This window comes from Octodon degus, unplaced genomic scaffold (genome assembly GCF_000260255.1).
Source record: "Octodon degus isolate 3935 unplaced genomic scaffold, OctDeg1.0 scaffold00001, whole genome shotgun sequence".
Classification (NCBI taxonomy): domain Eukaryota; kingdom Metazoa; phylum Chordata; class Mammalia; order Rodentia; family Octodontidae; genus Octodon; species Octodon degus.
In genome coordinates, this window is record NW_004524577.1 from 3,524,824 (window position 1) to 3,546,579 (window position 21,756).

General features: G+C 50.4%; 1 protein-coding gene across 1 annotated transcript in view; it reads left to right on the plus strand.

Moving 5' to 3' along the window:
• The window catches only part of Tnrc6a (trinucleotide repeat containing 6A), a 67,887-nt gene extending 51,980 nt beyond the window's left edge, over positions 1 to 15,907 (plus strand). Inside the window, exons 10-22 of the mRNA XM_023715220.1 lie at positions 2,164 to 2,306; positions 2,985 to 3,122; positions 3,619 to 3,678; positions 4,056 to 4,136; positions 4,381 to 4,570; positions 7,329 to 7,460; positions 9,471 to 9,629; positions 10,398 to 10,538; positions 11,831 to 11,938; positions 12,533 to 12,754; positions 13,759 to 13,829; positions 14,214 to 14,353; positions 14,494 to 15,907. Of these exons, the coding sequence (XP_023570988.1) occupies positions 2,164 to 2,306; positions 2,985 to 3,122; positions 3,619 to 3,678; positions 4,056 to 4,136; positions 4,381 to 4,570; positions 7,329 to 7,460; positions 9,471 to 9,629; positions 10,398 to 10,538; positions 11,831 to 11,938; positions 12,533 to 12,754; positions 13,759 to 13,829; positions 14,214 to 14,353; positions 14,494 to 14,869 (1,961 nt within the window). The 3' untranslated portion in view covers positions 14,870 to 15,907. The remainder of the gene's footprint in view (positions 1 to 2,163; positions 2,307 to 2,984; positions 3,123 to 3,618; positions 3,679 to 4,055; positions 4,137 to 4,380; positions 4,571 to 7,328; positions 7,461 to 9,470; positions 9,630 to 10,397; positions 10,539 to 11,830; positions 11,939 to 12,532; positions 12,755 to 13,758; positions 13,830 to 14,213; positions 14,354 to 14,493) is intronic.
• Positions 15,908 to 21,756: the final 5,849 nt, after the last annotated feature.

The following is a 21,756-nucleotide window of genomic DNA, read 5'->3' on the forward strand; positions in this document are numbered from 1 at the left end:
CGAGGGAAGCACAGAGGCAGAAAAGAAGAGGTCACTGTCAGGCTCTGGGTTGCCCAGTGGGTTTGTGCTACGTCACTGGTCTCTAAAGAGCCTCGAGTTGGTAGAAAAGCGGGCAGCTTTACGTTGGGCACCCAGTTGACTTTAAAAGGGGGTGTTGGTGGTGGTTTATGGAGGGGACATAACACGACTCTTAAAAGAATCTTGCACAGGAAATACGAGGGTTGGCTGGCTGGCTTGCTAACAGGATTAGATGGAAAGGGGTACAGGGTTCCAGGGGACTGTCCTCGGTGTGTGAGTGGCCGGCCTGGTGGGGAGGGTGGGCGCAGAGGAGGAGGCTATTGTGCAGGACTGCTGATGGCCAGGGTGGTTCTTGGGCAGAAAGCCAGGGCCCAGGGAGCTCAGTGGCACAACAGCACCCGGCAGGTGTGAGGGCCTAACTTTGACTCCATTAGCAAAAAAGGTGTTGAAAGTCGAATTGTTCAGATCTCTGACTCACAGCCAGAGCAGTACTTGAAGAAGTAAAGGCCTTTGTAAAATGTGTCTTAAAATTGTAGGAAGTTTGGTTTTTTTGTTAATTTTTTTTCCCTTTCCTCTTACCTGGAGGTTGTTGTCTGGGTAGTAGCAGACATCTCACAGAGTAGCAGCCACAAAGATGCCGGCCAGTAAGACTTGCGGGTGAGAATGTGAAGAGGATGTGCAGGGAGGAGAAATGAGAGTCCCCATTAGTGGTGACAGCGGGCACTCACGTGGAGAGGTAGTCCAGCCTTGGGCTGAGCACAGGTGCAGCGGCAGCCGGACGTGGATCTTCAGGGGCGCTTGAATGGAGGTGACCATGGAGACCCCATTAGTCGCATTGGAGCGAAGCACACTTACAGGCTCGGAATGCGTGAGGCCCTGAGGTGCGGCGCATTCATGGAGCACATGCTCAGGCCCGGTCACGCAAGGGAGAGGGCGAGCATGGCCGTGCTGTAAAGGAGAGGAAAGCAAAGCACCTGCTCAGTTTTAAATGATTTGTTGAGGTAATTTGGTAACTTAGGGCCTACCTGTATCCAACAAAGTTTTTTTGTTTGTTTGTTTTGGTTTGGTTTCTTTTTGCGGAACCAGGGATGGAACTCAGGCCCTAGCACTTGCCAGGGAAGCGCTTACTCCACTGAACCATCTCCCCGGCCCCCCAACAAAGTTTTGCAAGAAGCATTTCCATAGAGAAGGTCCTATTTATTGCAGAACAATCAGAAGAGTAAAGTGTAGGGATCCGTTGGGTTTTCTGTGAACCTGGGCGGCAGGAATGACAAAGATAGACAAGGAGACAAAGCTGGGCTAGGTGTGGTCACTAGTGCACCAGTGGGCAAGGCCAACTCCACACATAACAAACCGATCCTTTATACTTTTGCAGTTTGTAACACGTGACACAAGGTTGCCTAGCAACTAACAGCTGGCCTGAACCAGACAGGGTGTTTCCTCAGGACTGAGGTATCTTGTTTGCTTTAGGCACTAAGGCCACGTCCCACCTACACACGTTTGATCATCAACTGTAAAGGATGAAGAAGGCCTTAAGGAGCACCGAGATGGTGCATGGCACAGGAAACACTAACTGGAGGGTTGTCGAACTGTACTTTTCAGGGCTGGCCAGATAGCTCAGCGGAAAGCATGCTTAGGCAGACACGGGCCCAGGGTTTGATCAGCGATTGAGACGGCGTGGTGGCACACACCTGTAATCCCAGCACTTGGAAGGCTGACCACAGGCGAATCACTGCAAGTCAGATCTATGTAGTGAGACCCTGTAGACGCTGTACTAAATACATAAAACTGTGTGCTTTTCCTGATTTTATTATTGTTAATGGAACTTTCTATTATAAAATTAAGCAGTTTGGAAATGACTGAGAATTTCTTAAACTATGTCGTTTGAAAGGTTTTTAAAGTCAAATTACTAGCCACCTTCCATTTAATAGTCTGCTTTCACGTTAATTCATTCATGAACAGTACTGTTTTAATGCAGCCGCACCCGTGAGGAATGCAGGACGTGTGCCATGCAGATGCGCTGTCACAGGTGCTTGTCGAGGTACAAGTCCGTTTGGACAGTGGCTGTTCTGCTTGCTGTTGTAAATTATCCCAAGTCACTCGGGTTATCTTCCTAATGCTAATGTCGTCTCCTGTGTTTATTAGGAATGTTGCAAGACAAACGGATGGAGATCGATAAACACAGCCTAAATATTGGCGATTACAATCGAACGGTCGGGAAAGGCCCAGGTTCTCGGCCTCAGATTTCCAAAGAGTCTTCCATGGAACGCAGTCCTTATTTTGATAAGGTGAGGGTTTCTTAGTGGTGATGGGTTTTTTCTAGCTCTGTGACTGATAAACCGTATATATACTCAATAGTATAAGTGTTCACGTGAATATTGTAGAATGTTATATGTGATAAAAGTTACAATCCAGTGCCCTATTCTGTTAATGGGTTTGTAGTTTGTTGCCCCAGTTATGTCTAAGTTTAGCATAGGAGTTGCTTTGTATTTTCTTCTTAATCCCATAGAATATGTTTGGCTCTTTATGTACTCTAGAATTAACACTAATCTGATCTCTTCTGTTTTCTGCCTGTTTCCTGTTGATGCTGGAATGTCATGTGACTTCTGTTCCTGCAATGATTTCTCCCTTCCACTTGTTTGCTTGGCTGGTGTTGCACGTCTTTCTGTCTGTCCAATCAGGATGGCACTGTAGCAGATGAATCCCTAAACATGCAGTTTATGTCCGGTCAGAGCATGAAGCTCCCCCCTTCAAATAGTGCACTACCTAACCAGGCCCTGGGCTCCGTAGCAGGGCTGGGTACGCAAAACTTGAATTCTGTTAGACAGGTAAGTCTAGATGTGTATTTTAGGCTCTCTGTTGACTCATTTGTATTAGTAATAAGATTGCTCATACATGTAGTTACTGTGCGTAACTCCACAGCGTGAGCTGGTAATGAGGTCCTGTCTCGTGTGCTGTCTTCACAGAATGGCAATCCCAGTGTGTTTGGTGTTGGAAACACAGCAGCACAACCCCGGGGCGTGCAGCAGCCTCCCGCACAACCTCTCAGCTCATCTCAGCCTAATCTCCGCGCTCAAGTGCCTCCTCCATTACTCTCCCCTCAGGTAAGTGCCTTTCCACCTCACTCTGCTCTGCATACCTGGAGAAGCGCCCGGCCTTATTTCATCTGTGAAGCATGTGGCTAGGCCAGCATCACATTTGCTGGCAGCTTTGGGGTGTGGCAGATTCCGATTAGCTGTTACTACAAAACTGAGTGGGAAAGATGAAGAAAAAGAGTTACGTAGTTTTGGTTTTGGTTTTGGTTTTTTTCCTAATACAACGTCTTGGGAGAACAACAAACTAATTGGCTAGCTTAAGGTTCAGCTTTGTCATCTTTAAAAAAGTATCTGTGAATAATTGGGACAGATGCAAAGACTGTAACATCCAGTGACTGTTCCACTAGTTTAAGTGTTCTGTTGGTAGGATACGTGGTGCGTTTAGCTGGTCTGCGCTACTTAATCAGCATCATTAACTTACCATTGTGATCCTAAGGTTCCAGTTTCATTGCTGAAGTATGCACCAAACAACGGTGGCCTGAATCCGCTCTTTGGCCCTCAACAGGTAGCCGTGCTGAACCAGCTATCCCAACTAAACCAGCTTTCTCAGATCTCCCAGTTACAGGTAACACATTTACTTTCTACTTAGTGCTGCCAAACTGCGGGGCTCTGTGCGGGGAGTGCAGCGGAAGCAGAGCAGGCACAGTCAGCCCGCAGAGGCCAGGTCTGTCAGAGTAGACGGGGCGCCAGGGCATTTCCGAGAAGCGGGGGAGGCTTTGAGGTGCGGCCCGGGCGTGTCTAGAGTGGTGCCAAGAAGCTTTCCTGTAGAATTGAAAGCTGAGCTTGAGCTTCAGAGACCGAGCTTGTACAGCAGAGCAGGAAGCAGAGTCCCAGGAGGGGGCGGGTGTAGGGAGCAGTGGCTCCGCGGTGGGCCAGCAGCCATAGTTACTTGGAAGCAGCCTAGTCCAAACGATGGGAGTAATGCCTGTTTGCCTCCCCCAGCGATTGTTAGTGCAGCAGCAGAGGGCGCAGAGCCAGAGAAGCGCGCCTTCTGGGAGCCGACAGCAGCAGCAGGACCAGCAGGTAGCTTGCTTGTGGCGCGGAACTCGGCTTTCAGCATTGCCCTTACTGTGAGAGCAACCACACAGAAATTCCATTCGCTCAGTGAAGTGTGTTGTTCATCAGTCTGCCCTTTGCCCATGAGCCATGTTAACTATCATACTGTGATTGTTCACCTTCCTTTTGAGAAACAGGTGAATTTTAAAATGAGGACTAGGCCAGTGTCTATAACCTTTCCCCCGCACATCCCCCACTTTGTTGTTTCCAGGGTCGACCTCTTGGTGTGCAGCAGCAGATGATGCAACAGCCTCGCCAGCTAGACCCAAGCCTGCTGGTGAAGCAGCCGTCGCCCCATCAGCCAGCTGCGAGGTCTTTCCTGGACACCGGCACGCCTCATGCTGCCCCGGAGCTGCAGAAAGGGCCGTCGCCAGTGAGCGCGTTCAGCAGCTTTCCTATAGGTGGGCTTCCCTGGCTGCATGAGCCGCCGAGCCCGGGCCTGCATGCCTTGCCCTTTCTGTTCTCTTCACTGGCAGAGTGCGCCACCCCTCCCAGGCACAGCGGCCCTCCTGCTTCAGGGACAGTCTCGAGGGAACAGCCTCAAAAGCTGTACCTTAGCTTAGAGTGGGTTCTAATAAAGGAATCATTGCTTTTTTAATACCTAGCTAGTCTTTTTTTCCCCCTCTCACCTAGAGTTTAATTACAGGCTCTGAAGGGATGAGAAATCTGAAAATACTGTTAATAGAAACCGTGTACCAGATGGCCATGCATGTAGCTCAGTGGCAGGGCGCCTGCCTGGCAAGCAGAAGGTTGTGAGTTTGATCCTCGTACAAGAAAAAAAAGCATGGAGACTCTACTAGAGAACTTGAGTAGTGCTGCTTTGGGGAGGCCAAGGAATGGGAGTGGTCGCTAGTGTGTTTGCTAGATTTCAAGCCCTGGCGTTTGGCTGGTTACTGACGTTAAGTAAGCAAATGGGCCGCAGCGAGGGCTGCCTCATGCCGGCCGGAGCTTCCCGCCAGTGCTTTCCTTTGCTCGGTGTAAATTTTAGGCATCTACAGTTTTTCCTTAGTGAGCCCCTCTTTTATTATCTTTTGATCCCTGTTCATGTTGTATTCATTTTGCTTTCTTTCTCCTTTTGCCCAGTTTTTTTCTAAACCAGCTTGTTGGTTTGTCTTCTAGTCCTCTGGAAGTTCAGTGTATTGGCTGTTCTGAGCTGTGGCCCGAGGCTGGGGCCTCCTGCTGTGTTGCCGCTGGCCCCTCTTGGCTGGATGGACACGTGGCATGACTCCGTGCCGTGGTTCTGTGGCATGCTGTGGACCCTAGCTGGGGCATCAGCTGAGCCTGCACCCAGGGCTGCGGGCAGTGCCGCACTTCAGAGGCAGGTGCCCTGCAAGCAACTGCGCTTGGCTCCTGGATGTCACCTGGCGGTTGCCTGGCAATCCCTGAGACAGCTGTGTAGTGGTAAAGAGTGCCCAGACCTGGCAAGAGGTGCTTGGGATGCGCCTCTTAGTGTTTGACTATGCTTTTGACATAGGAAATGGGCCGGTGAAGAGACCCGTTTGAAATAAAGGATTTCCTGTTCTGGCTGACAGAAAGGCAGTATAACCCACCAAACACCAGTGCGGTGGTCTGGGAGCAGGTCAATACAGCCTGTTGTTCAACTTCAATCTGTTTCCTTTTTTTGTAAATAAAATTTTTTTGGACAGTCATGCTCTTTAACATTGTCTGCGACTGCTTTTGGGTGACAGTAGCTGAGTTGCACAGAGGCAGAGGGAATCATAAAACGTAAGATACTATCTGAACTTTTTTAGGAAAAATTGCCAGTTGTTGATCTAATCAGTGGCTGTAAGACAAGTTTGATGCTCTTGCAAAGAGGGGATATTTTAGAGAATTCAGATTGGTTAATGTTTTAAGTTTGGCAGAATAATATCACAGACTGTCATCAGACCAAAGAATTCAGAACCATTTGATTGGAAACTTTAAGAAGCACTGTGAGTGTGGTAAAGATTTTGACTTCTGGAAAGCTGCCTTCTGTGTGGCAGTGTGTGGTGGTGGTCTTCGAGGCAGGGTTTCTCTGTGCTGGTAGGCCGTCCATGAACTCACTCCGGTTCAGGCTGGCCTCAGCCTCCTGAAAACTCCGATTACACGTGTGCAGACCATGCCTCGCCAAGTCTCCCGGTTTTCGTAGGCATAGTAGATGATTTTCTAATAGTCTCCAACTCAACACTGGAATGCTGCTGAGTTTCTGGCCCCACAGTATCTGAGTCTGAAATTCGTCTTTGTTCTAAGAGAATATTGGACACACCTCTTTGACACGGTTCAAATAATCTTGCCATGGTACCGGGAGTCACCTGTTGGGTGGTCCTGCCCTCCCCACGTGGAAATGGAAGTTCTAGGTCTTTTGAGAGAACTGTTTTCTCAAGCACAAGGGCCTGAGTTCAATCCCCGGTTCTGAAAAAAAAAAAAAAAAAAAATCTTCAGGTAGGTAGGTCCTGAGTCATGGAATTACCTGGCTGGGTTTACATTTATAAGCCTCGGTCTCAGTGCTCAATTACTGAGATTAAGCACAGGTGCAGCACAGCTGAGGGAGGAGACGTTCGCTTACTTTGGAAGGACAGCATCCTTCTTCCAGTCAGCCACGTGGAAGTTGTGCAGTTTGCCGGCTGCTGAAGGGGCTGACATAGGCTTTGTGCGTGTTACTCCTGGGAAGTGGCTACATCAGATACATTATTAGGTTAAACTTGCAAACTTCATAATTTGGCCTCCTTAAAAGTCTTTTCCTTTGCCCAGAGTTTAATCAGAATATCTGAAGAGGTTGTTTTGTACACGTAGTTACAGAATGGCTCCTTCTGTGGTTTAAAATCCATGGGGTGATAAGAGTAAGGGCTTGGAGGTCACGCCAGCGCTCTCTGGTACCCTCCCCGCGCTCTTCCTGTTGCCTCTGCCTTGCCTGGTCAGCAGCTAGCGTCTGTGCTGCCTGTGCTCTTTGGTCGCCACACACGCATGGTGGCCTTTATTAAGGGGTAGTAAGCAGGGGTCAGAGTTTTTAACAAGTTTTTTTTCTTTTTTTTTTTTTTTTTTTTTGGCAGAACCAGGGACTGAACTCAGGCCCTTGTGCTTGCCAGGGAAGGGCTTATTCTACTGAGCCATCTCCCTGCCCCGAGGCTGTGCTGTATTTTATAAAGTGTTTTAGTTTTGATTTTGTTCTATTTTGTTAAGGCTTGAACTCAAACTTGAATGTAAATATGGATATGAACAGTATTAAAGAGCCACAGTCAAGACTACGGAAGTGGACTACAGTGGACAGCATTTCTGTGAACACATCTGTGGATCAAAACTCCAGCAAACATGGTATAAATTCTGTTTGTTTGTTTGTTTATTTATTTATTTAGTGTTTTTGAGACAGGGTCCACGCTGCAGTTCAGGCTGGCCTTGAGCTCACTGTGTAGCCCAGGCTGGTCTCGAACTTTAGCGATCCTCCTGCCTCAGCCTCCCCAGTGCTGGGATTACGGGCACGCGCCACTGTGCATGGCTACCAAGTTTTGTTCTTAGGCTTTCTTCCTTTAAGAAACTATAAGCTTACAGAATATTAAATGTGGGCCTTTATGTTGTGTTACATGGGTATTTCTTAGACCTTTTCTCATTTAAAAAAAAAATGCTTTTAGCTGTGGACAGGGGCTCACACTTCAGTCCCAGTATTCTGGGAAGATGATGCAGGAGCGTCATGTGGTTGAGTCATCACTGGGCAACTTACCAAAACCCTGTGTCTGAAATAAAAAATACAAAGGGCTGGAGATGTAGCTCTGCGTGGAGGACCTGTGTCCAGCCCAGTACTGCAGAAGGGGTGGAGATTGGGGGGCTTAAGGCTTAGTTGAAGTAAGAGACTTTAAAATGAAAAGCAAACTTCAGTCCTAGTCTGTTTCACAGATGATCCATTTTGAAAAATTATTCTTCTTTTGGTGGTCATTGGGCTTTTCCAAGTGATTTTATTGGTGTATGTTTTAACATTTATTGAATATAACTGGGTATATTCATAGGTACTAAAAATTAATACTTATTTTGTAGTGACACATTTTTATTGTTGCTGTGTATGAATTACATAGACTTGCTTTTATTGTTTCCTCAGCACTTCACATTTCTCTTAGAAATGTCATTTTCATATTCTTTCGTCCAACATGTGTTATAGACTTGCTTCTGATTTCCAAGGACACTCACACACGCCTGTGTACACGTACACTGTTGAAGGCATGCGACTGTGTGGGTGTCTCAGAATGCTAGTCCTGGCGCTGGGGATGTAGTGTGTGGCACAGCGTCTGCTGGGAAGCCTGTGGCCAAGAGCTGAATTCGCAGTACCACTAGAAGAATAACATTTGTCCTGAAGGCGCTCACTAGCAAAAGCCAACATAAACACCCTCTGCATGATGTAATAGGTACCGTAGTGGATCCGGAGCAAATATAGGACACTTTTATGCCATAATGATTTTTAGAAATTCAAAATAGTGATTTCAAGCCATGTTCAAAGATGGGTATGGACAATAAATCATAGACAAATGGTTTCTTCTTTTGGGGGGCCGGGATTGAATTCAGGCCCTTGCATTTGCCAGGGAAGCTCTTACTCTACTGAGCCATCTCCCGGCCCCTGATCATTTCTGAGGGAGGTGGCGGGCTGTGCAAATGGGCCAGCAGGCCGAGCACGGGCCTGGCAAGCACGTGCACTGGGCTCAGTCCCTGCCACCTCATGCTGTGTTGGCCCCGCCTCTAAGCTGCCGAGTGAGGCCCTGTACCAAGTAAGTGAAGTTGTCTGCGTGGAATTTGCACTCAGCGCCATATCTTGGTGTGTGGGGCAGAAATATACACATCCTGATAGCAAAAGATGCTGGCTTCCTTTCACTGCATGTTTATTATCTCACAGGCCTAAGTTTCCTGCATTCTTGACAGTATAAAGCCTCTTTGCCATTCACAATATTCATACTGTAATCCTTCCTGTCACGTTTGTTTTCCTCCATCTGTATTCCTTGTTCTGCTCCAAAATGTACGAATCAAGTTAGGCCAGAGTGCAAGTGTGTTGCAGCTGGGGAATAACTGGATGCCCATGCTCTGCTCGGTTACGTCAGGCTCCGAGCCGCACGGCCTTGGAGTTCAGTGCACCGTGGTCCTTTTCAGCCATTCCTCAAGTCAGACGCTGGGCTCCTCACGTGGACAGAGTTGAGAGAGAAGCCTCAGAGAGCGCACGCCTGGGCCTCCTCTGTGAGAGCTGTCTCCCCACGGAGCTCCAGGGCAGCTCCCCGTGTCTGCTGGCCGGCTACCGGAGAGGAGTGCGTGGTGCGTTCTGCTCACGTGGGTGCTCGTCTGTCTCCTCAGGTGCTATTTCAAGTGGTTTCAGGCTGGAAGAATCTCCATTTGTTCCCTATGACTTTGTGAACAGCAGTACTTCACCAGCCAGTCCTCCGGGCTCAATAGGAGACGGCTGGCCACGTGCCAAATCGCCGAGCGGCTCTAGCAGTGTTAATTGGCCACCAGGTAAGATACTGGTACCCTCTGATGAGACTGTGTCCAGTGAGAATTCAGTGACATCTAGAACTGCTAGCATCATAACCCTGCTCTGTGTGACTGGGCAGGTAGAAGGTGTGCAGAAGTGATGCAGCCCTGGGCGTAGTGGCAGGAGGGGAGGAGCCTTTTTTTTTATAGTTCAACCAGGTATTTTATTGGTCTGGCAATTGCAAAATATACAGATGTCTCCAAGGCATTCCCTGTTTGAAAGCCAGCACAGTTTCAATCCAGGTCATTAATTCAGACAAATATACAGAAGTCGGAAGTCACACATCAGAGGCCCCCAAACCCACTGACAGTTAAACTCAATCTGTCAGCAGAGGAGCCTTGATGGCAGCAGGAAGAGGCTCAACCAAAGCCCCCGCCTGCTGGCCGTCCTCAGCTCTGTGGGGCGCTGGCCGGACTCCTGGGCACGCTGAGGAGTCCGTTGAAGGCTCCCTGGCCTGCTTTGTTCTGCTTGAGTTGCTCTGGCTTTGTGACTGAAGTGAGATAAAACACTGCGTCATGTTGTGACCGTGTATAAACCCAGGGAAAGGACAGCAACTGGAAGAATGGGCAAGACCCTCAGAGCAAGTGGCCTCCTTTATGCCGTGTTACCACATCAGTCTTAGAATGTTAGTGTAAATGGGGATGTGTGTGAAAACTGCATAGAATTTAGGAATAAAAATTTCGGATGTATAAGAATGGATTCTAAAGTGGTAACTAAGCTTTGAGCTAATTTTAAGTTTCTACTTGCAGAATTTCGCCCTGGTGAACCATGGAAAGGTTATCCAAACATTGACCCTGAAACTGACCCTTACGTCACTCCTGGCAGTGTCATAAACAATCTTTCAATTAATACTGTGCGGGAAGTTGACCACCTCAGGGACAGGAACAGTGGTACGTCGGGGCCTGGGTCTCAGAGCGACACGCAGCCATGCATTTCAGGGTACTTGATGTACGGGTGGCGTTCCCCACAGCAGCACTCCCGCCGCCGGCACCTCATGGCCCCAGCCCCAGCCCGCAGGGGTGCGTGAACGTGGAGCTGTCAGTGCTTGGTGCTGAAGGCCACTTTTAAAGCAGTGAGAACCTAGTGTCAGTGATGAATGTAGTGTGGACACTTGCTGCTCAGTCATTCTCTGAGGATTGGTGATGCGGGCTTGCGCTGCGCATTCAGAAGCAGCAGGTGAGGCGCTCTTTGGTTCTCGGGGTGCAGAGGCCACCTGTCTTACCTGCTGACCCAGGTGGACTTTCAAGGGGGCTGCCAGGTAAAAGCACCCCGTAACCATGGGATCCTTTTTCACTGCAAGACATTTATAGTATTCTGTCTCTGGCTTTGCAGTATAAAAAGGTGACTGAAATGAGTTTTGACGTACTAAAAAACCTGAAAAATATTTTATTTCTATTTAAAAAAAAAAAATTCCAGCTATCTTTTTGCCTAGTTTTATAAGAAAAACTAGTCACCATTTTGAATTAAAAGTAAAATTCAATAAATGCTTCCCTGGCATGTGCAAGGGCCTGAGTTCAATCCCTGGTTCTGCAAAAAAAAAAAAAAAGTAAAGTTCACCGAGACAGCAGGTGTCTGCCACATCCCATGGTAAAGGAGGTTGTATTCATCTTGTGAGCTTGGCAGTCTTGGAGACTACAGGGTGGAAGCTAAAGCTGTACTTCGTGGACAGTAACGGGGGAGCCTTGCGGGACCCCGGCGGAAGCGCTTCCTAGAAAAGTCCAGCGGCTTAGGAGCCAGGGCTGAAAGCTGGGACAGCTGCTGCTCGAGGAACGCCAGCTGACAGCTGAGAGCACACTGATCAGCGCGGTACCCAGGATGGGCTGGCTTGGGCGGCCAGGCAGGGCCACCGTGAGGTGATTGGGCTTGAGGCGAACTCAAGAAAATACTTTAGTACCGGAGAGAGATGAACGTGGAGCTCGTGGGGGAAAGCCGGAGGGAGACCCGGCTTGCCGGCCGCGGGTGCCCTGGGTAGCAGGGAGAAGTGTGCTGCTAAGAGGCCAGCACTGCGAGGGCAGCCTGAGAGCAGCGGCATGGCCAGGTCCTGTCCTGGCCAGCTGCCCCGCCCACACCCTCGGAGCACTCGGGCTCGAGGCCCGCCTCCGCCGTGCGCCATCAGGCTGCGGCTCTCCTGGGTTCTTTTCCTCCTTGCGCCTTGCCCTGGTTAACTGGGCCCTCCCTGCAGGGTCCTCCTCATCCTTGAACACCACGCTGCCTTCAACTAGTGCCTGGTCATCCATTCGTGCCTCCAACTACAGCGTTCCCCTCAGCAGTACAGCACAAAGCACTTCAGGTGGGCCGGCTGGTGGGGCACGCGGGCCCTGTTTGTGACCCTGGGACTCTCCTGTCCAAATGGGCTGCTGCCTCAGCTTCCACTGCACACCATTGCCCTTGGCCGAGCGTTCTCTCAGCTTGGAAGTTAGAATTTTATCTCAAGCAGTCCTTAAGATGGCTTCAGAAAAGTACCTTTTATTGAATAATTCCCAACCCTTTATAGCTTGATACATCTGTAAAATATAGTAAAGACGAATTTTGAATTGCCGTAGAAGTGATCAGATTGCTTGAGCGTCAGGTAGTCACACAGCTGTGACTCCCTGAACGTCCACACGCGTCACACCCAGGAGCAGCCGTCAGGGCCCACCTTGGCCCAAATGCCTCCTGTGTCTGGAACCTTCGGGAACGTGGCATGGGCGTGCGGGGGCGGGGGCGGGGGTTGCCCTCCGGGTGTGTTGTTTTTCTGGAGTATTTTAGCTGGATGTAGGGTTTGTTTATAAGAATTTCTTCTCGGGTGGTAGGCTTTTCGTGGGACAGTGGATGCCATTAAGTAACATTTCTCTTTCCTTAAACGTTACCCACTCCCTCCACTGTTCTTACCTCCTCGGAATAGCCAGAAATAGTGATTCCAAATTGACGTGGTCTCCTGGTCCAGTTACGAACACCTCTCTGGCACATGAGCTGTGGAAGGTCCCTCTGCCACCTAAAAACATCACTGCTCCGTCCCGCCCACCTCCGGGACTGACTGGTCAGAAGCCGCCTTTGTCTACGTGGGATAATTCTCCCCTTCGTGTAGGTGGAGGATGGGGAAATTCTGACGCCAGATACACCCCAGGTAGGGTGCAGACGCGGGCCGTCTGCTGCTCAGTGAGCAGCAGCTGTGTTTAGCGGAAGCCATGTTGTCAGCCTCTGTAAGGCGGAACGAGAACTTAGCGTGGGATTCCTGGTGCTGCTTTTTCGGTAGAATACATTTTAAAGTGCGTGGTACGTGGCTCGGGCAGGCTTGAGGAGAGACCATGCCGGGTGGGGCAGAGCCCTTAGGTGGCAGGGCAGGCGCAGCCCAGCGGGCTCCTGTAGGAGTGTGCGACCAGCCCCGCCTGGCGGGTGACCACACAGGTACTGGTGGACAGGGCCATCCAGGAGGAAGGGGACCTCTGCATGCTGTGAGGAGCAGCGTGGCACGTGTGTGGCTCCGTGGCCCTGCCCACTGCCCCTCGGCCAGGAGCGCTGCTGAGTGTCCGTGCTCCCGTGCTGGAGATGAGCAGAAAACTTCCTGGTTAGTGTCTGAACCAAGAAGAACGTTTTTGGCCAGGCATAGCAGTACACACTGCAGTCCTAGCACACGGGAGGCTGATGCAGGAAGATGGCCATGAATTCAACTAGAAAGTGAGACCCTGTCCCTAAGATCCAAAATTCTTGTTTACATACAATATTTTGTTATCTCCCTTGTAAGTTTTGATCTTTAGACAAGTGATTGGTGCAGTTAAGTTTACAGGAGGGCTACTCCAACCTACTAAATGCAAATTAGTGTGAAAGCGTGTTATGAAGACTTGGTAACAGGGTGCATGAGCCACCCTCAGGCAAGTGGGGAACAGGCCGGCCACAGCTGAGAGACACAAGAGCTTGGAAAGTCCCTGTTGCCACCGGTGGGGGTGGGGCAAGGACTGGACTCCCGCGTCAGCGTCAGCACGCTCTTCCTCAGCTGTATCAGGTGTCTGCACAGAGGGGCTCCGTGTGGTGGTGCGTGCCTGTAATCCCAGCACTTAGAAGGCTGAGGCAAGAGGATTCCCTGCAAGTATGAGGCCTTGAAAAACTGAGGTGTTGTTTTTTTTCGTTTAGGTTCCAGCTGGGGTGAGAGCAGCTCAGGGAGAATAACAAACTGTCTTGTTCTGAAAAACCTCACACCTCAGGTGAGGATGCCGACCCCCGGCACGCTTGGACGTGTCAGGGAGTAGGCACTCAGGCTTCCAGGCCTGCGGTGGCAGTCAGAGCTGAGCGGAGGATCGGCCGCAGGTGCCTCTGGACTGTCCCAGTGGCCATCACTGGATAAGGCACTAGAGAGCCACTACAGACCCCCAATTCCCTGGGGCAGGCGGGCGGGCGGGGTGCAGGTGGGCCTCGGGCTGAGCCTCAAGAGCCCTGGTCTGGCCCTGCGCCCCTCTCCGGGAGGCCGTGGCTCCTGAGGACCCGGGTGTCTGGGGAGGTCCAGGGGCCCAGAGGCCACAGGGGTGGGGCTCCAGGACCCAGAGAGGCAGGGCCGGGCTGGGCCACCCCTCACGCCAGCCCCCTTGCAGATCGACGGCTCCACTCTGCGCACGCTGTGCATGCAGCACGGCCCACTGATGACATTCCACCTGAACCTCCCCCACGGGAATGCTCTGGTCCGGTACAGTTCGAAGGAAGAGGTCGTGAAGGCACAGAAGTCTCTGCACATGTAAGTCGGCTGCAGGCTCCTGGGGGCAGCTCCCGGCGGTGGGGATCCCTTGGCTGCGCGCCCGCTCGCACCCCCTTGGGCGCTGGTGTGGGCAGAGCCACGCAGCGTGGCCACCCCCTGACCCTCACTCCTTCCCCTAGGTGTGTACTGGGGAACACTACTATTCTCGCCGAGTTTGCCAGTGAAGAGGAGATCAGTCGCTTCTTTGCACAAAGTCAGTCCCTGGCCCCTTCTCCTGGCTGGCAGGCGCTCGGGTCCAGCCAGGGCCGGCTGGGCTCCCTCGACGGCTCCCATTCGTTCTCCAGCCGGACCGATCTCAATCACTGGAGTGGTGCTGGGCTGTCGGGGGCCAGCTGTGGAGACCTTCACGGCACTTCCCTCTGGGGGACCCCGCATTACTCCACAAGCCTGTGGGGGCCTCCGAGCAGCAGCGACCCCCGGGGAATGAGCAGCCCCTCCCCCATTAATGCTTTTCTTTCTGTTGACCACCTGGGTGGGGGCGGAGAGTCCATGTGACGCGTCGGTGTGGACTCGCACTGTGACCTCAAGACAAGGAAGGAGCAGGAGCAGTCAGCTGGGCCGCGCCTGCAGCCGGGGCGCCTGTGGGAACAGCTCTTCTCTGCACATTTTCCACTTTGTTTTCCCCAAAACATATCAGTTTGAATACTTGAATCATGCAGGCCAATATTATAATGTGAAAGGTATCTATTTACACTCCCCAGTGGCGCCATACATGCTACCCCGTAGTGAGCTCACGTGTGCACATCCATCATGTGTAGCCTTTGATCCACCCCCAGCCCCAGAACCGTTTGGGGCCGATCGTGTCTGAGCTTTTACCTTTGCACTGATAAGTTCTCTCCGTCCAGTCGCAGCATGGGGGCAGCTGTCCAGTGTGAATGTTTACTCAAGGACGTCCTTCAGAGGTGTGCGCTCTCTACTATGCCTTGTCGTTGCGACCTTCATGTGGTACCGCGGAGTAAGATCAAGGATGATACTGACGTAGGATTAGTAATGGAAGTATTGCACCAGTTTTTTTCATGTTGTAAAACTAAAGAATTTCGCTCTGCAGTTTGAAAAACTGTGGCCACAGCTGTGACTTGCAGCCTCCCTGCCACCCAGGGTGGCCCTGCACTTTGAATAGGCTTTCCATTTTGTTTTGAAGGTTCTGTCGAGCCTTCTTGTTTACAGATTTTTTTGTTTGTTTTTTGAGAAAAAAATGTTTACTCTTCCATCATTTAAAAAAAAAATTAAAAGACAAAAAAAAATGGAGGATGATTTAAAAGATGCTTTCTATCTCTGGGAAAAAAGGAGCAGCATTTGGCCATGTTCTTTTGTTTTTCTATTCCTGTCCTAAATCAAAGAGCATGGTTCTCAGGAAAACCAGTTCCCCAGTTTAAAAAAAAAAAAAAAAAAAAAAAAGGAAAAAAAAAAAACCTTGTAGTTTCTTATAGGAAAAGAAGAAAACCCCCAACTTTTAGCACTGATACTACGTACTACGTATTGCTCTGTTAAATGATTTTCTCTGCCACAAAAAGAAAAAATACAGAAAAAAAACTGCTTAAAGCTGGAGTTTGACATTCTGCTTTCAGATGCTGTCTTTTTATTAGTGAGTGATGATGGTTTGCTAATAATCAATAGGTAATGATCTTTTGTAATCCCATCAAGTGGCTCTATGTTTCTGCTCTCTTGTGACTGTGTTAATGTTTAACTGTTGTACCTTAAAGCCGAAATCAGTAACTATGCATACTGTAACCAAGGTATTGGGCTTACAGAGTTGTTTGTTGTATAAAGGAAATTTTAAATGTCGTTGCAAACTAACGAGTTACACCATTTTTAGATTTCTTCCCCCTTCCGTTGCCCACAGATGGTATTATAATGCTTGCTTAGTCGACGGAGAGGCTAAACAAGGGTAAAGATTTTAACAGTGCAGAATTTGCCATCATTTCATTGCCTTGATTCTAACTGTTTGTGTCCTACGATGCAAAAGAAGTCAGTGGCTTTTAACTGTTTACAAATAGAATGTGATTGTAAAGTGTACAGTTTGGTTGTGTTTGAATTATGAAATTTTCTTCAGAGATAATAAACCATGACTTTTTGGCTGCTCAACAATAATTGTCTCTTATTTGTGAATTTATTTGTAGGCTCTTTTTTATAATGAACGTTCCTAAGTTGCTGTGTATGAGGGTTCTCATAGAGCAACTGGTTCAAATCTAAGCAAACCCTTGAACATTGTACCTGAACTCATCCGCAGTTCCGCCCCGAGACAATGTGAGAACACGGGAAGCTGTGGCTTGCTGCTCCTGCCTCTGAGCATCTTTGGGATCTGCGACTTCCATCTTCCCCACCGTTTGTGCCCACCTCTAGCCTCAGCGAGAGCCCTCCGGACGTGAAGCTTAATGACTTGCCAGTGTACTAGTGTTAAACTCATACCTCTTGTCACACAGCGGGAGCCGCCACCGCCACCGCCGCCGGACTGGCCGCGCTCCGCACGTGTGGGCGCGCAGCCTGTGTGCGTGCTTCAGCGTATGACTTCAAGCCACGCTCCAGCTTGCACGGGGGAAGCCAGTGTCGTTGGCGCCCTTAACATAAACAGATGTTGTTCAGTGCATTCGGTGTATATTGACTTCCATACTGGTTTTTCCAAAAACCAAAGGTAGCTTTGAAAAACCATGTGTGGAGATGTTTGGATCTGACGTTAAGCTGATGACCTTTGGGGCTTGGAGTAGTATATAATGACTTCATAACTGCGTTAATTGTATTGTTAAAGTGTTTGAGAGGTTTTTGCGCTTGTTATGTGGAAATAAAGTGTTTGATTTTTAAAATGTTCAGATGGTTTTGATTTTTGCTTGGCCCTCTGTACCAGCAGCTCTGTGCCCTAAGCCACTTCCACTCCGGCGTCTTCCGGTCCCTGCCGCCCTGGGCCCCGCACTGCTGCAGTCCTGTGCTGTGTAACAGGCAGCACTCGCACGCACAGCTTCGGCGCGCTGCGCCCGGAGGTCCCCAGCGCTGCACGCCTCAGTCTGCCTCCTCCTTGGGGTCGGGGTGACTGTGCCCCTGTCCACGGCCACCTGCACTCGGCGAGTCAGGCAGCCGTGCTGGACGCATCCGGAAGGAGCCACAGCTGGCTCCTGTGGTGGCTGAGGACCCAGCCTGTGGCAGTGCCTCGCTGCGTGTGCAAGGGGATGAAGCAGGGAGTGAGGCTGCCGTGAGGTCCCTGGTGGGAGACGGCACCAAGCCAGGTGGTGGGTGGCACGCTTGGGCTTGGCTGGTTTCCTCCCCAGTTCAGATCGCTTCCTGCTGATCCTCAGGTTTGAGACCTGAGGGGTGGGGTGAGTTTTGCCCGGTCAGAGTTTAAGCCTCAGGAGCCTCTCAGGAGCCTGGGCCTCTGACCTTGGTGGGCCAATGGAGATGGCAGTGGCGTGCAAGGAGTGCGCAGGCCACAGGTGCTCTGTGTATGGGCCTGGCCCAGGAAGAACAAAGTCGTCCCAGTCCCTTAGGAGAAGGTGGAGGACATGGGGTCCTTTGGGACCTATGGGCCAAATTTTGACCTTTAATTGCAGGTTCTGCCCCGTCATGACTTCTCATCTAAAAATACTGTTTTGAGGGGCTAAGCAGATTTTCTTCAAAAAGTCCCCAGTGCTTGAGAAGGATGCGTCCCTCACAGCAGGGGCCACCTGCACCCACAAACCCCACTGGGTGTGCCGCAAAGCCCCTCCAGGCACTGCTGCTGGCAAATCCAGGTGGCGGTGCTTACTGTGCGAAGGGGGTAGAGAGTGATCCTGTGGCCAGGCCAGCCTTGGGGTTGCAGCCCTGTCTGTCCCAGCCCACAGGGCCTGGACACCGCTGTCCTGCTGGGAGAGGCTGCAGGTCCGGGAGGCCTGGTTGGTCTGTGTGCTTTTGTTCTCCATACTGGGAATTGAACCTAAGGCCTTCTCGCTGAGTTACATTCTCATTCTGTCTGTCTCTGTCTCTTTCTCTGCCTTTTTTTTTAGATTGTGTGTCCTTTTTTTTCATAATTTTATTGAGAAACAAATAGCAGTGAGACAGTTTCAAATCAAATTGGTAGGACAGTTTCAATAGTAAACACATTGCATTCTGCCTTTGTTTTTAACATATATTTTACTTTTTTTTTTTTTTTTTTGGTGGAACCTGGGGTTGAACTCAGGCCCTTGCACTTGCCAGGGAAGCGCTTATTCCACTGAGCCATCTCCCCGGCCCCTTCATATATTTTACTTTAACTTTGAAGTCCTGGGGATCGAGTGTAAGACCTTTACACTGAGCTATCTCCCTCACCCTTTTTTCAAACAGGCTTTCATTAAATGTCTCAGATTGGGTTCAGGTTTGGCAATCTAGCCAGGTGTGATGGTACACACCTATGATCCCAGCACTCAGGAAACTCAAACCAGAAGGTCACCCAGGAATTTGAGGCTGGGCTGAGGGGCAGGAGGCCTACTTGGCGATGCCAGCCTGAACTACTTAGAAAGGCAAATTGGTGAGCCAAGCTGTCACTCAGTATTTTGAGTGATTGTTTATTTTGTTTTGTTAAGGCCGGGTCTCACTACGCAGCCCAGGCTGGCCTCAAGCTCTAGGCATCCTCCTGCCTCAGCCTTCCGAGTGCTGGAGTTACAGGCGTGCATCACTACACCTGGCTCAACAGAATACTTCTGAAGTAGCAGGTATTTTCAGCGCTGCTAGAGGACGTGTGCCCAGGCTTTTGATTTCCAGGTGTCAGAAAAGTAACTGAGGTAAAACAGGACACTGAATATCTGAGGGTATTACTGCGGCTTCGTGGATGCCTACTGGAATAGTGGCAAGAGGGTAACACACAAATACAAAAGAAGAAGGGAGCCCCTGGGCCCTGCTAGAGTTTGTCTGCCACCGCTCTGTCACTGTCTCTCAACAGAAAACCCTTAACTGTATCCCAGGCAGGCCCTAATTTTATATTAAACCAGGACCTCACTGGCACTTAGGAGGCTAAGACAGAAGGCTCCGTGCAAGTTCAAGGCCAGCCTGGACTACACAGCAACACCTTGTGCTGAAAGAAAAAAAAAAGCCCGGCTCCTACGAAGTTGCTGCAGCTAGCCTCCAACCCACCTGTGTGCCACATTTGTGCCCACTGACGCACGGCAAGCAACTGCAAGGAGGGTTTTGAGACGCAAAGCTACAGCTGATGAACACAGCAGTAACCACAGACAGGCCTTACTACGTAAGCAGCAATCAAAAGTGTTCTCCTTGTGAATTTAATTTTCAGCTATTTGGGGGTTTGTTCATCTCTTACTTTAAATTCAGTCACATTGTCTAGTGTCACTAGTGATAGGTCAGGATTCAAGTTTCCCAGGCACCCTGACCCCAAACTCTCTCCCCCTTGGCCCCACACAGAGCCAAGCCTAAAACCTCAGAACAAGTCCGCCTGACTTTGACCTGGGCAAGTGACCACAGAAAGTCTCCTTTGTTTTGTTTTGTTTTGTTTTGCAGAACCGGGGATTGAACTCAGGCCCTTGTGCTTGCCAGGGAAGCGCTTGTTCTACTGAACCATCTCCCCGGCCCCTCCTTTGTTTGTTAACATCGAAAGTCCCCTACAAAAAAGAAAAAGAAAGTCCCCACAGACCAGGTAGCCCTGCCAAGGTTAGCTCTCCCTCAGCTCTTCCAGCCCATAAGCACCCCTCCTCCCTCAAAACACCCTAACAGCCCTGTGTTTCGCCTTGTGCGCTGCTGTCTTGGTCCACTAGACAGCCAGCCTGCTTGCTCTCGCCAATAAATCTGCTTGCATCAGAATGCCTGGTCTGGTCAGTTGAGTGGGTTCATACCTAACATTTGGTGCCAAAAACCCAGCAGGGATGCCAAGGCCTCTGCCAGTCTGCCGCCAACCAGGGTCTTGCACCAGTCTGCCGCCAGCCCCTGTGGGGTGAGCTTCAGACCAGACCCCCAGTACCTAAAACTGTGTGTATCCCTCATTCAACCCCTCCTAAAAAACAAACCTCTCCCATTGTTCGACTTGTTTGGGGGGAAGATGAAGGGGGCCATTTCTCCTTTAGGACTCTGGGTTTTGCTGCTCCCTCCACAACTTTAGCCCGGATGAGATGGCTTTCTGTACCTTCACTTTCTCTTTCCTTCTCTACACACCTTGAAGATAAATGTCGTTCCTGGACGGCTCACACACCTCCGCCTCCAGCCCTTTACTGCGACTCCTCTGACTGGTACCTGGAATAGACAGCCTGTAAATTCCTTCAGGGTTCCTTCCAGGATTTCTCCAACACTGCGGTCCTTTTCTGCCCTGTAATTTTCTTTTTCATCCTAACTTCTCCCTGTGGGTGACTATCTCTACTTTGGACAGCTCAATGCCTCTAGGCCCATGGCCCTGTCTGGTCTGGTGACGCATGTTGACATGCCAAGCCCCACTTCTTCCTGCCACTTGGACGCCTCTCTGACTGGAGATGCCTTCTTGGAGGGCTTTGGCCCTATGTCCCGCTGAGATTCCTGCAACATGAGCATCACCTTCGGTCTCCTCCCACTCCCCCCACCCCTATGTCTTCTTACCTCCACGGGCAATTCTTCTTTTTTTCAAAGGACTTTTTTTGGTCTTATTTTCACTATTTTCTTTTTTTGGTACCGGGAATCGAACTCGGGGCCTTGCGCTTGCTAGGCAGGCGCTGCGCCACGGAGCCACATCCCCGGCCCGCAATTCTTCTTCAGTAACCTCTCAAAACTATTCTTCTGTCCTAGACTGCCTTAAGTCTGTCCTTAGAGGCCCCTTGGGCTTCTCCGACCTCAGAGTCAAATGCCTAGTTTTTCTCTGCCAAACAGCCTGGCTACAAAAATACAAGCTGGACAATGAGACTATCTGCCCACCCCCCAGGAGCTCTTGATTATGACACCTTTATTGATTTAGATAATTTTTGTCACCGCAGTGTGAAACAGTCTGAGGTCCCCTATGTCCTTGCTTTCTTCTCCCTCCACAATCACCAGGAGCTCTGCCTATCTTATAGGCCCCAACAGATCCTCTTAGCCAAAGCCCCTACCAAGCCCCTGCCCACCTGTGACTCAGAGAGGCAGCATGTGAGGCTCCTGGGGCCAGCCCCAACTCCTGAGCCCGCTGTCAGCTTGAGCTGCTCTCCTCTGGAACCTGCCTATTTGCCACTGACACCCGCTGCAGCCTCCAGTGCCATGGCCTCCCCGCCACAGCCCCTGCTGCAGGCCACCACCGGAGCCGCCACCTTCTACATTGCTGCAGCAGCCCCTCCCACGACAAATGCCACTTCACTTTTGGACCCCCCAACTTTCAGGGGCTGTGGAGATACCTGGCTCTCCCTTCGCTCCCTCTCCCCCTGCCTTTCTTGTCTGCCTTGGCCAGCCGGTCCTGCATTCTTCACCACTCCAAACTTACAACCACAGTCTCTTTTTCC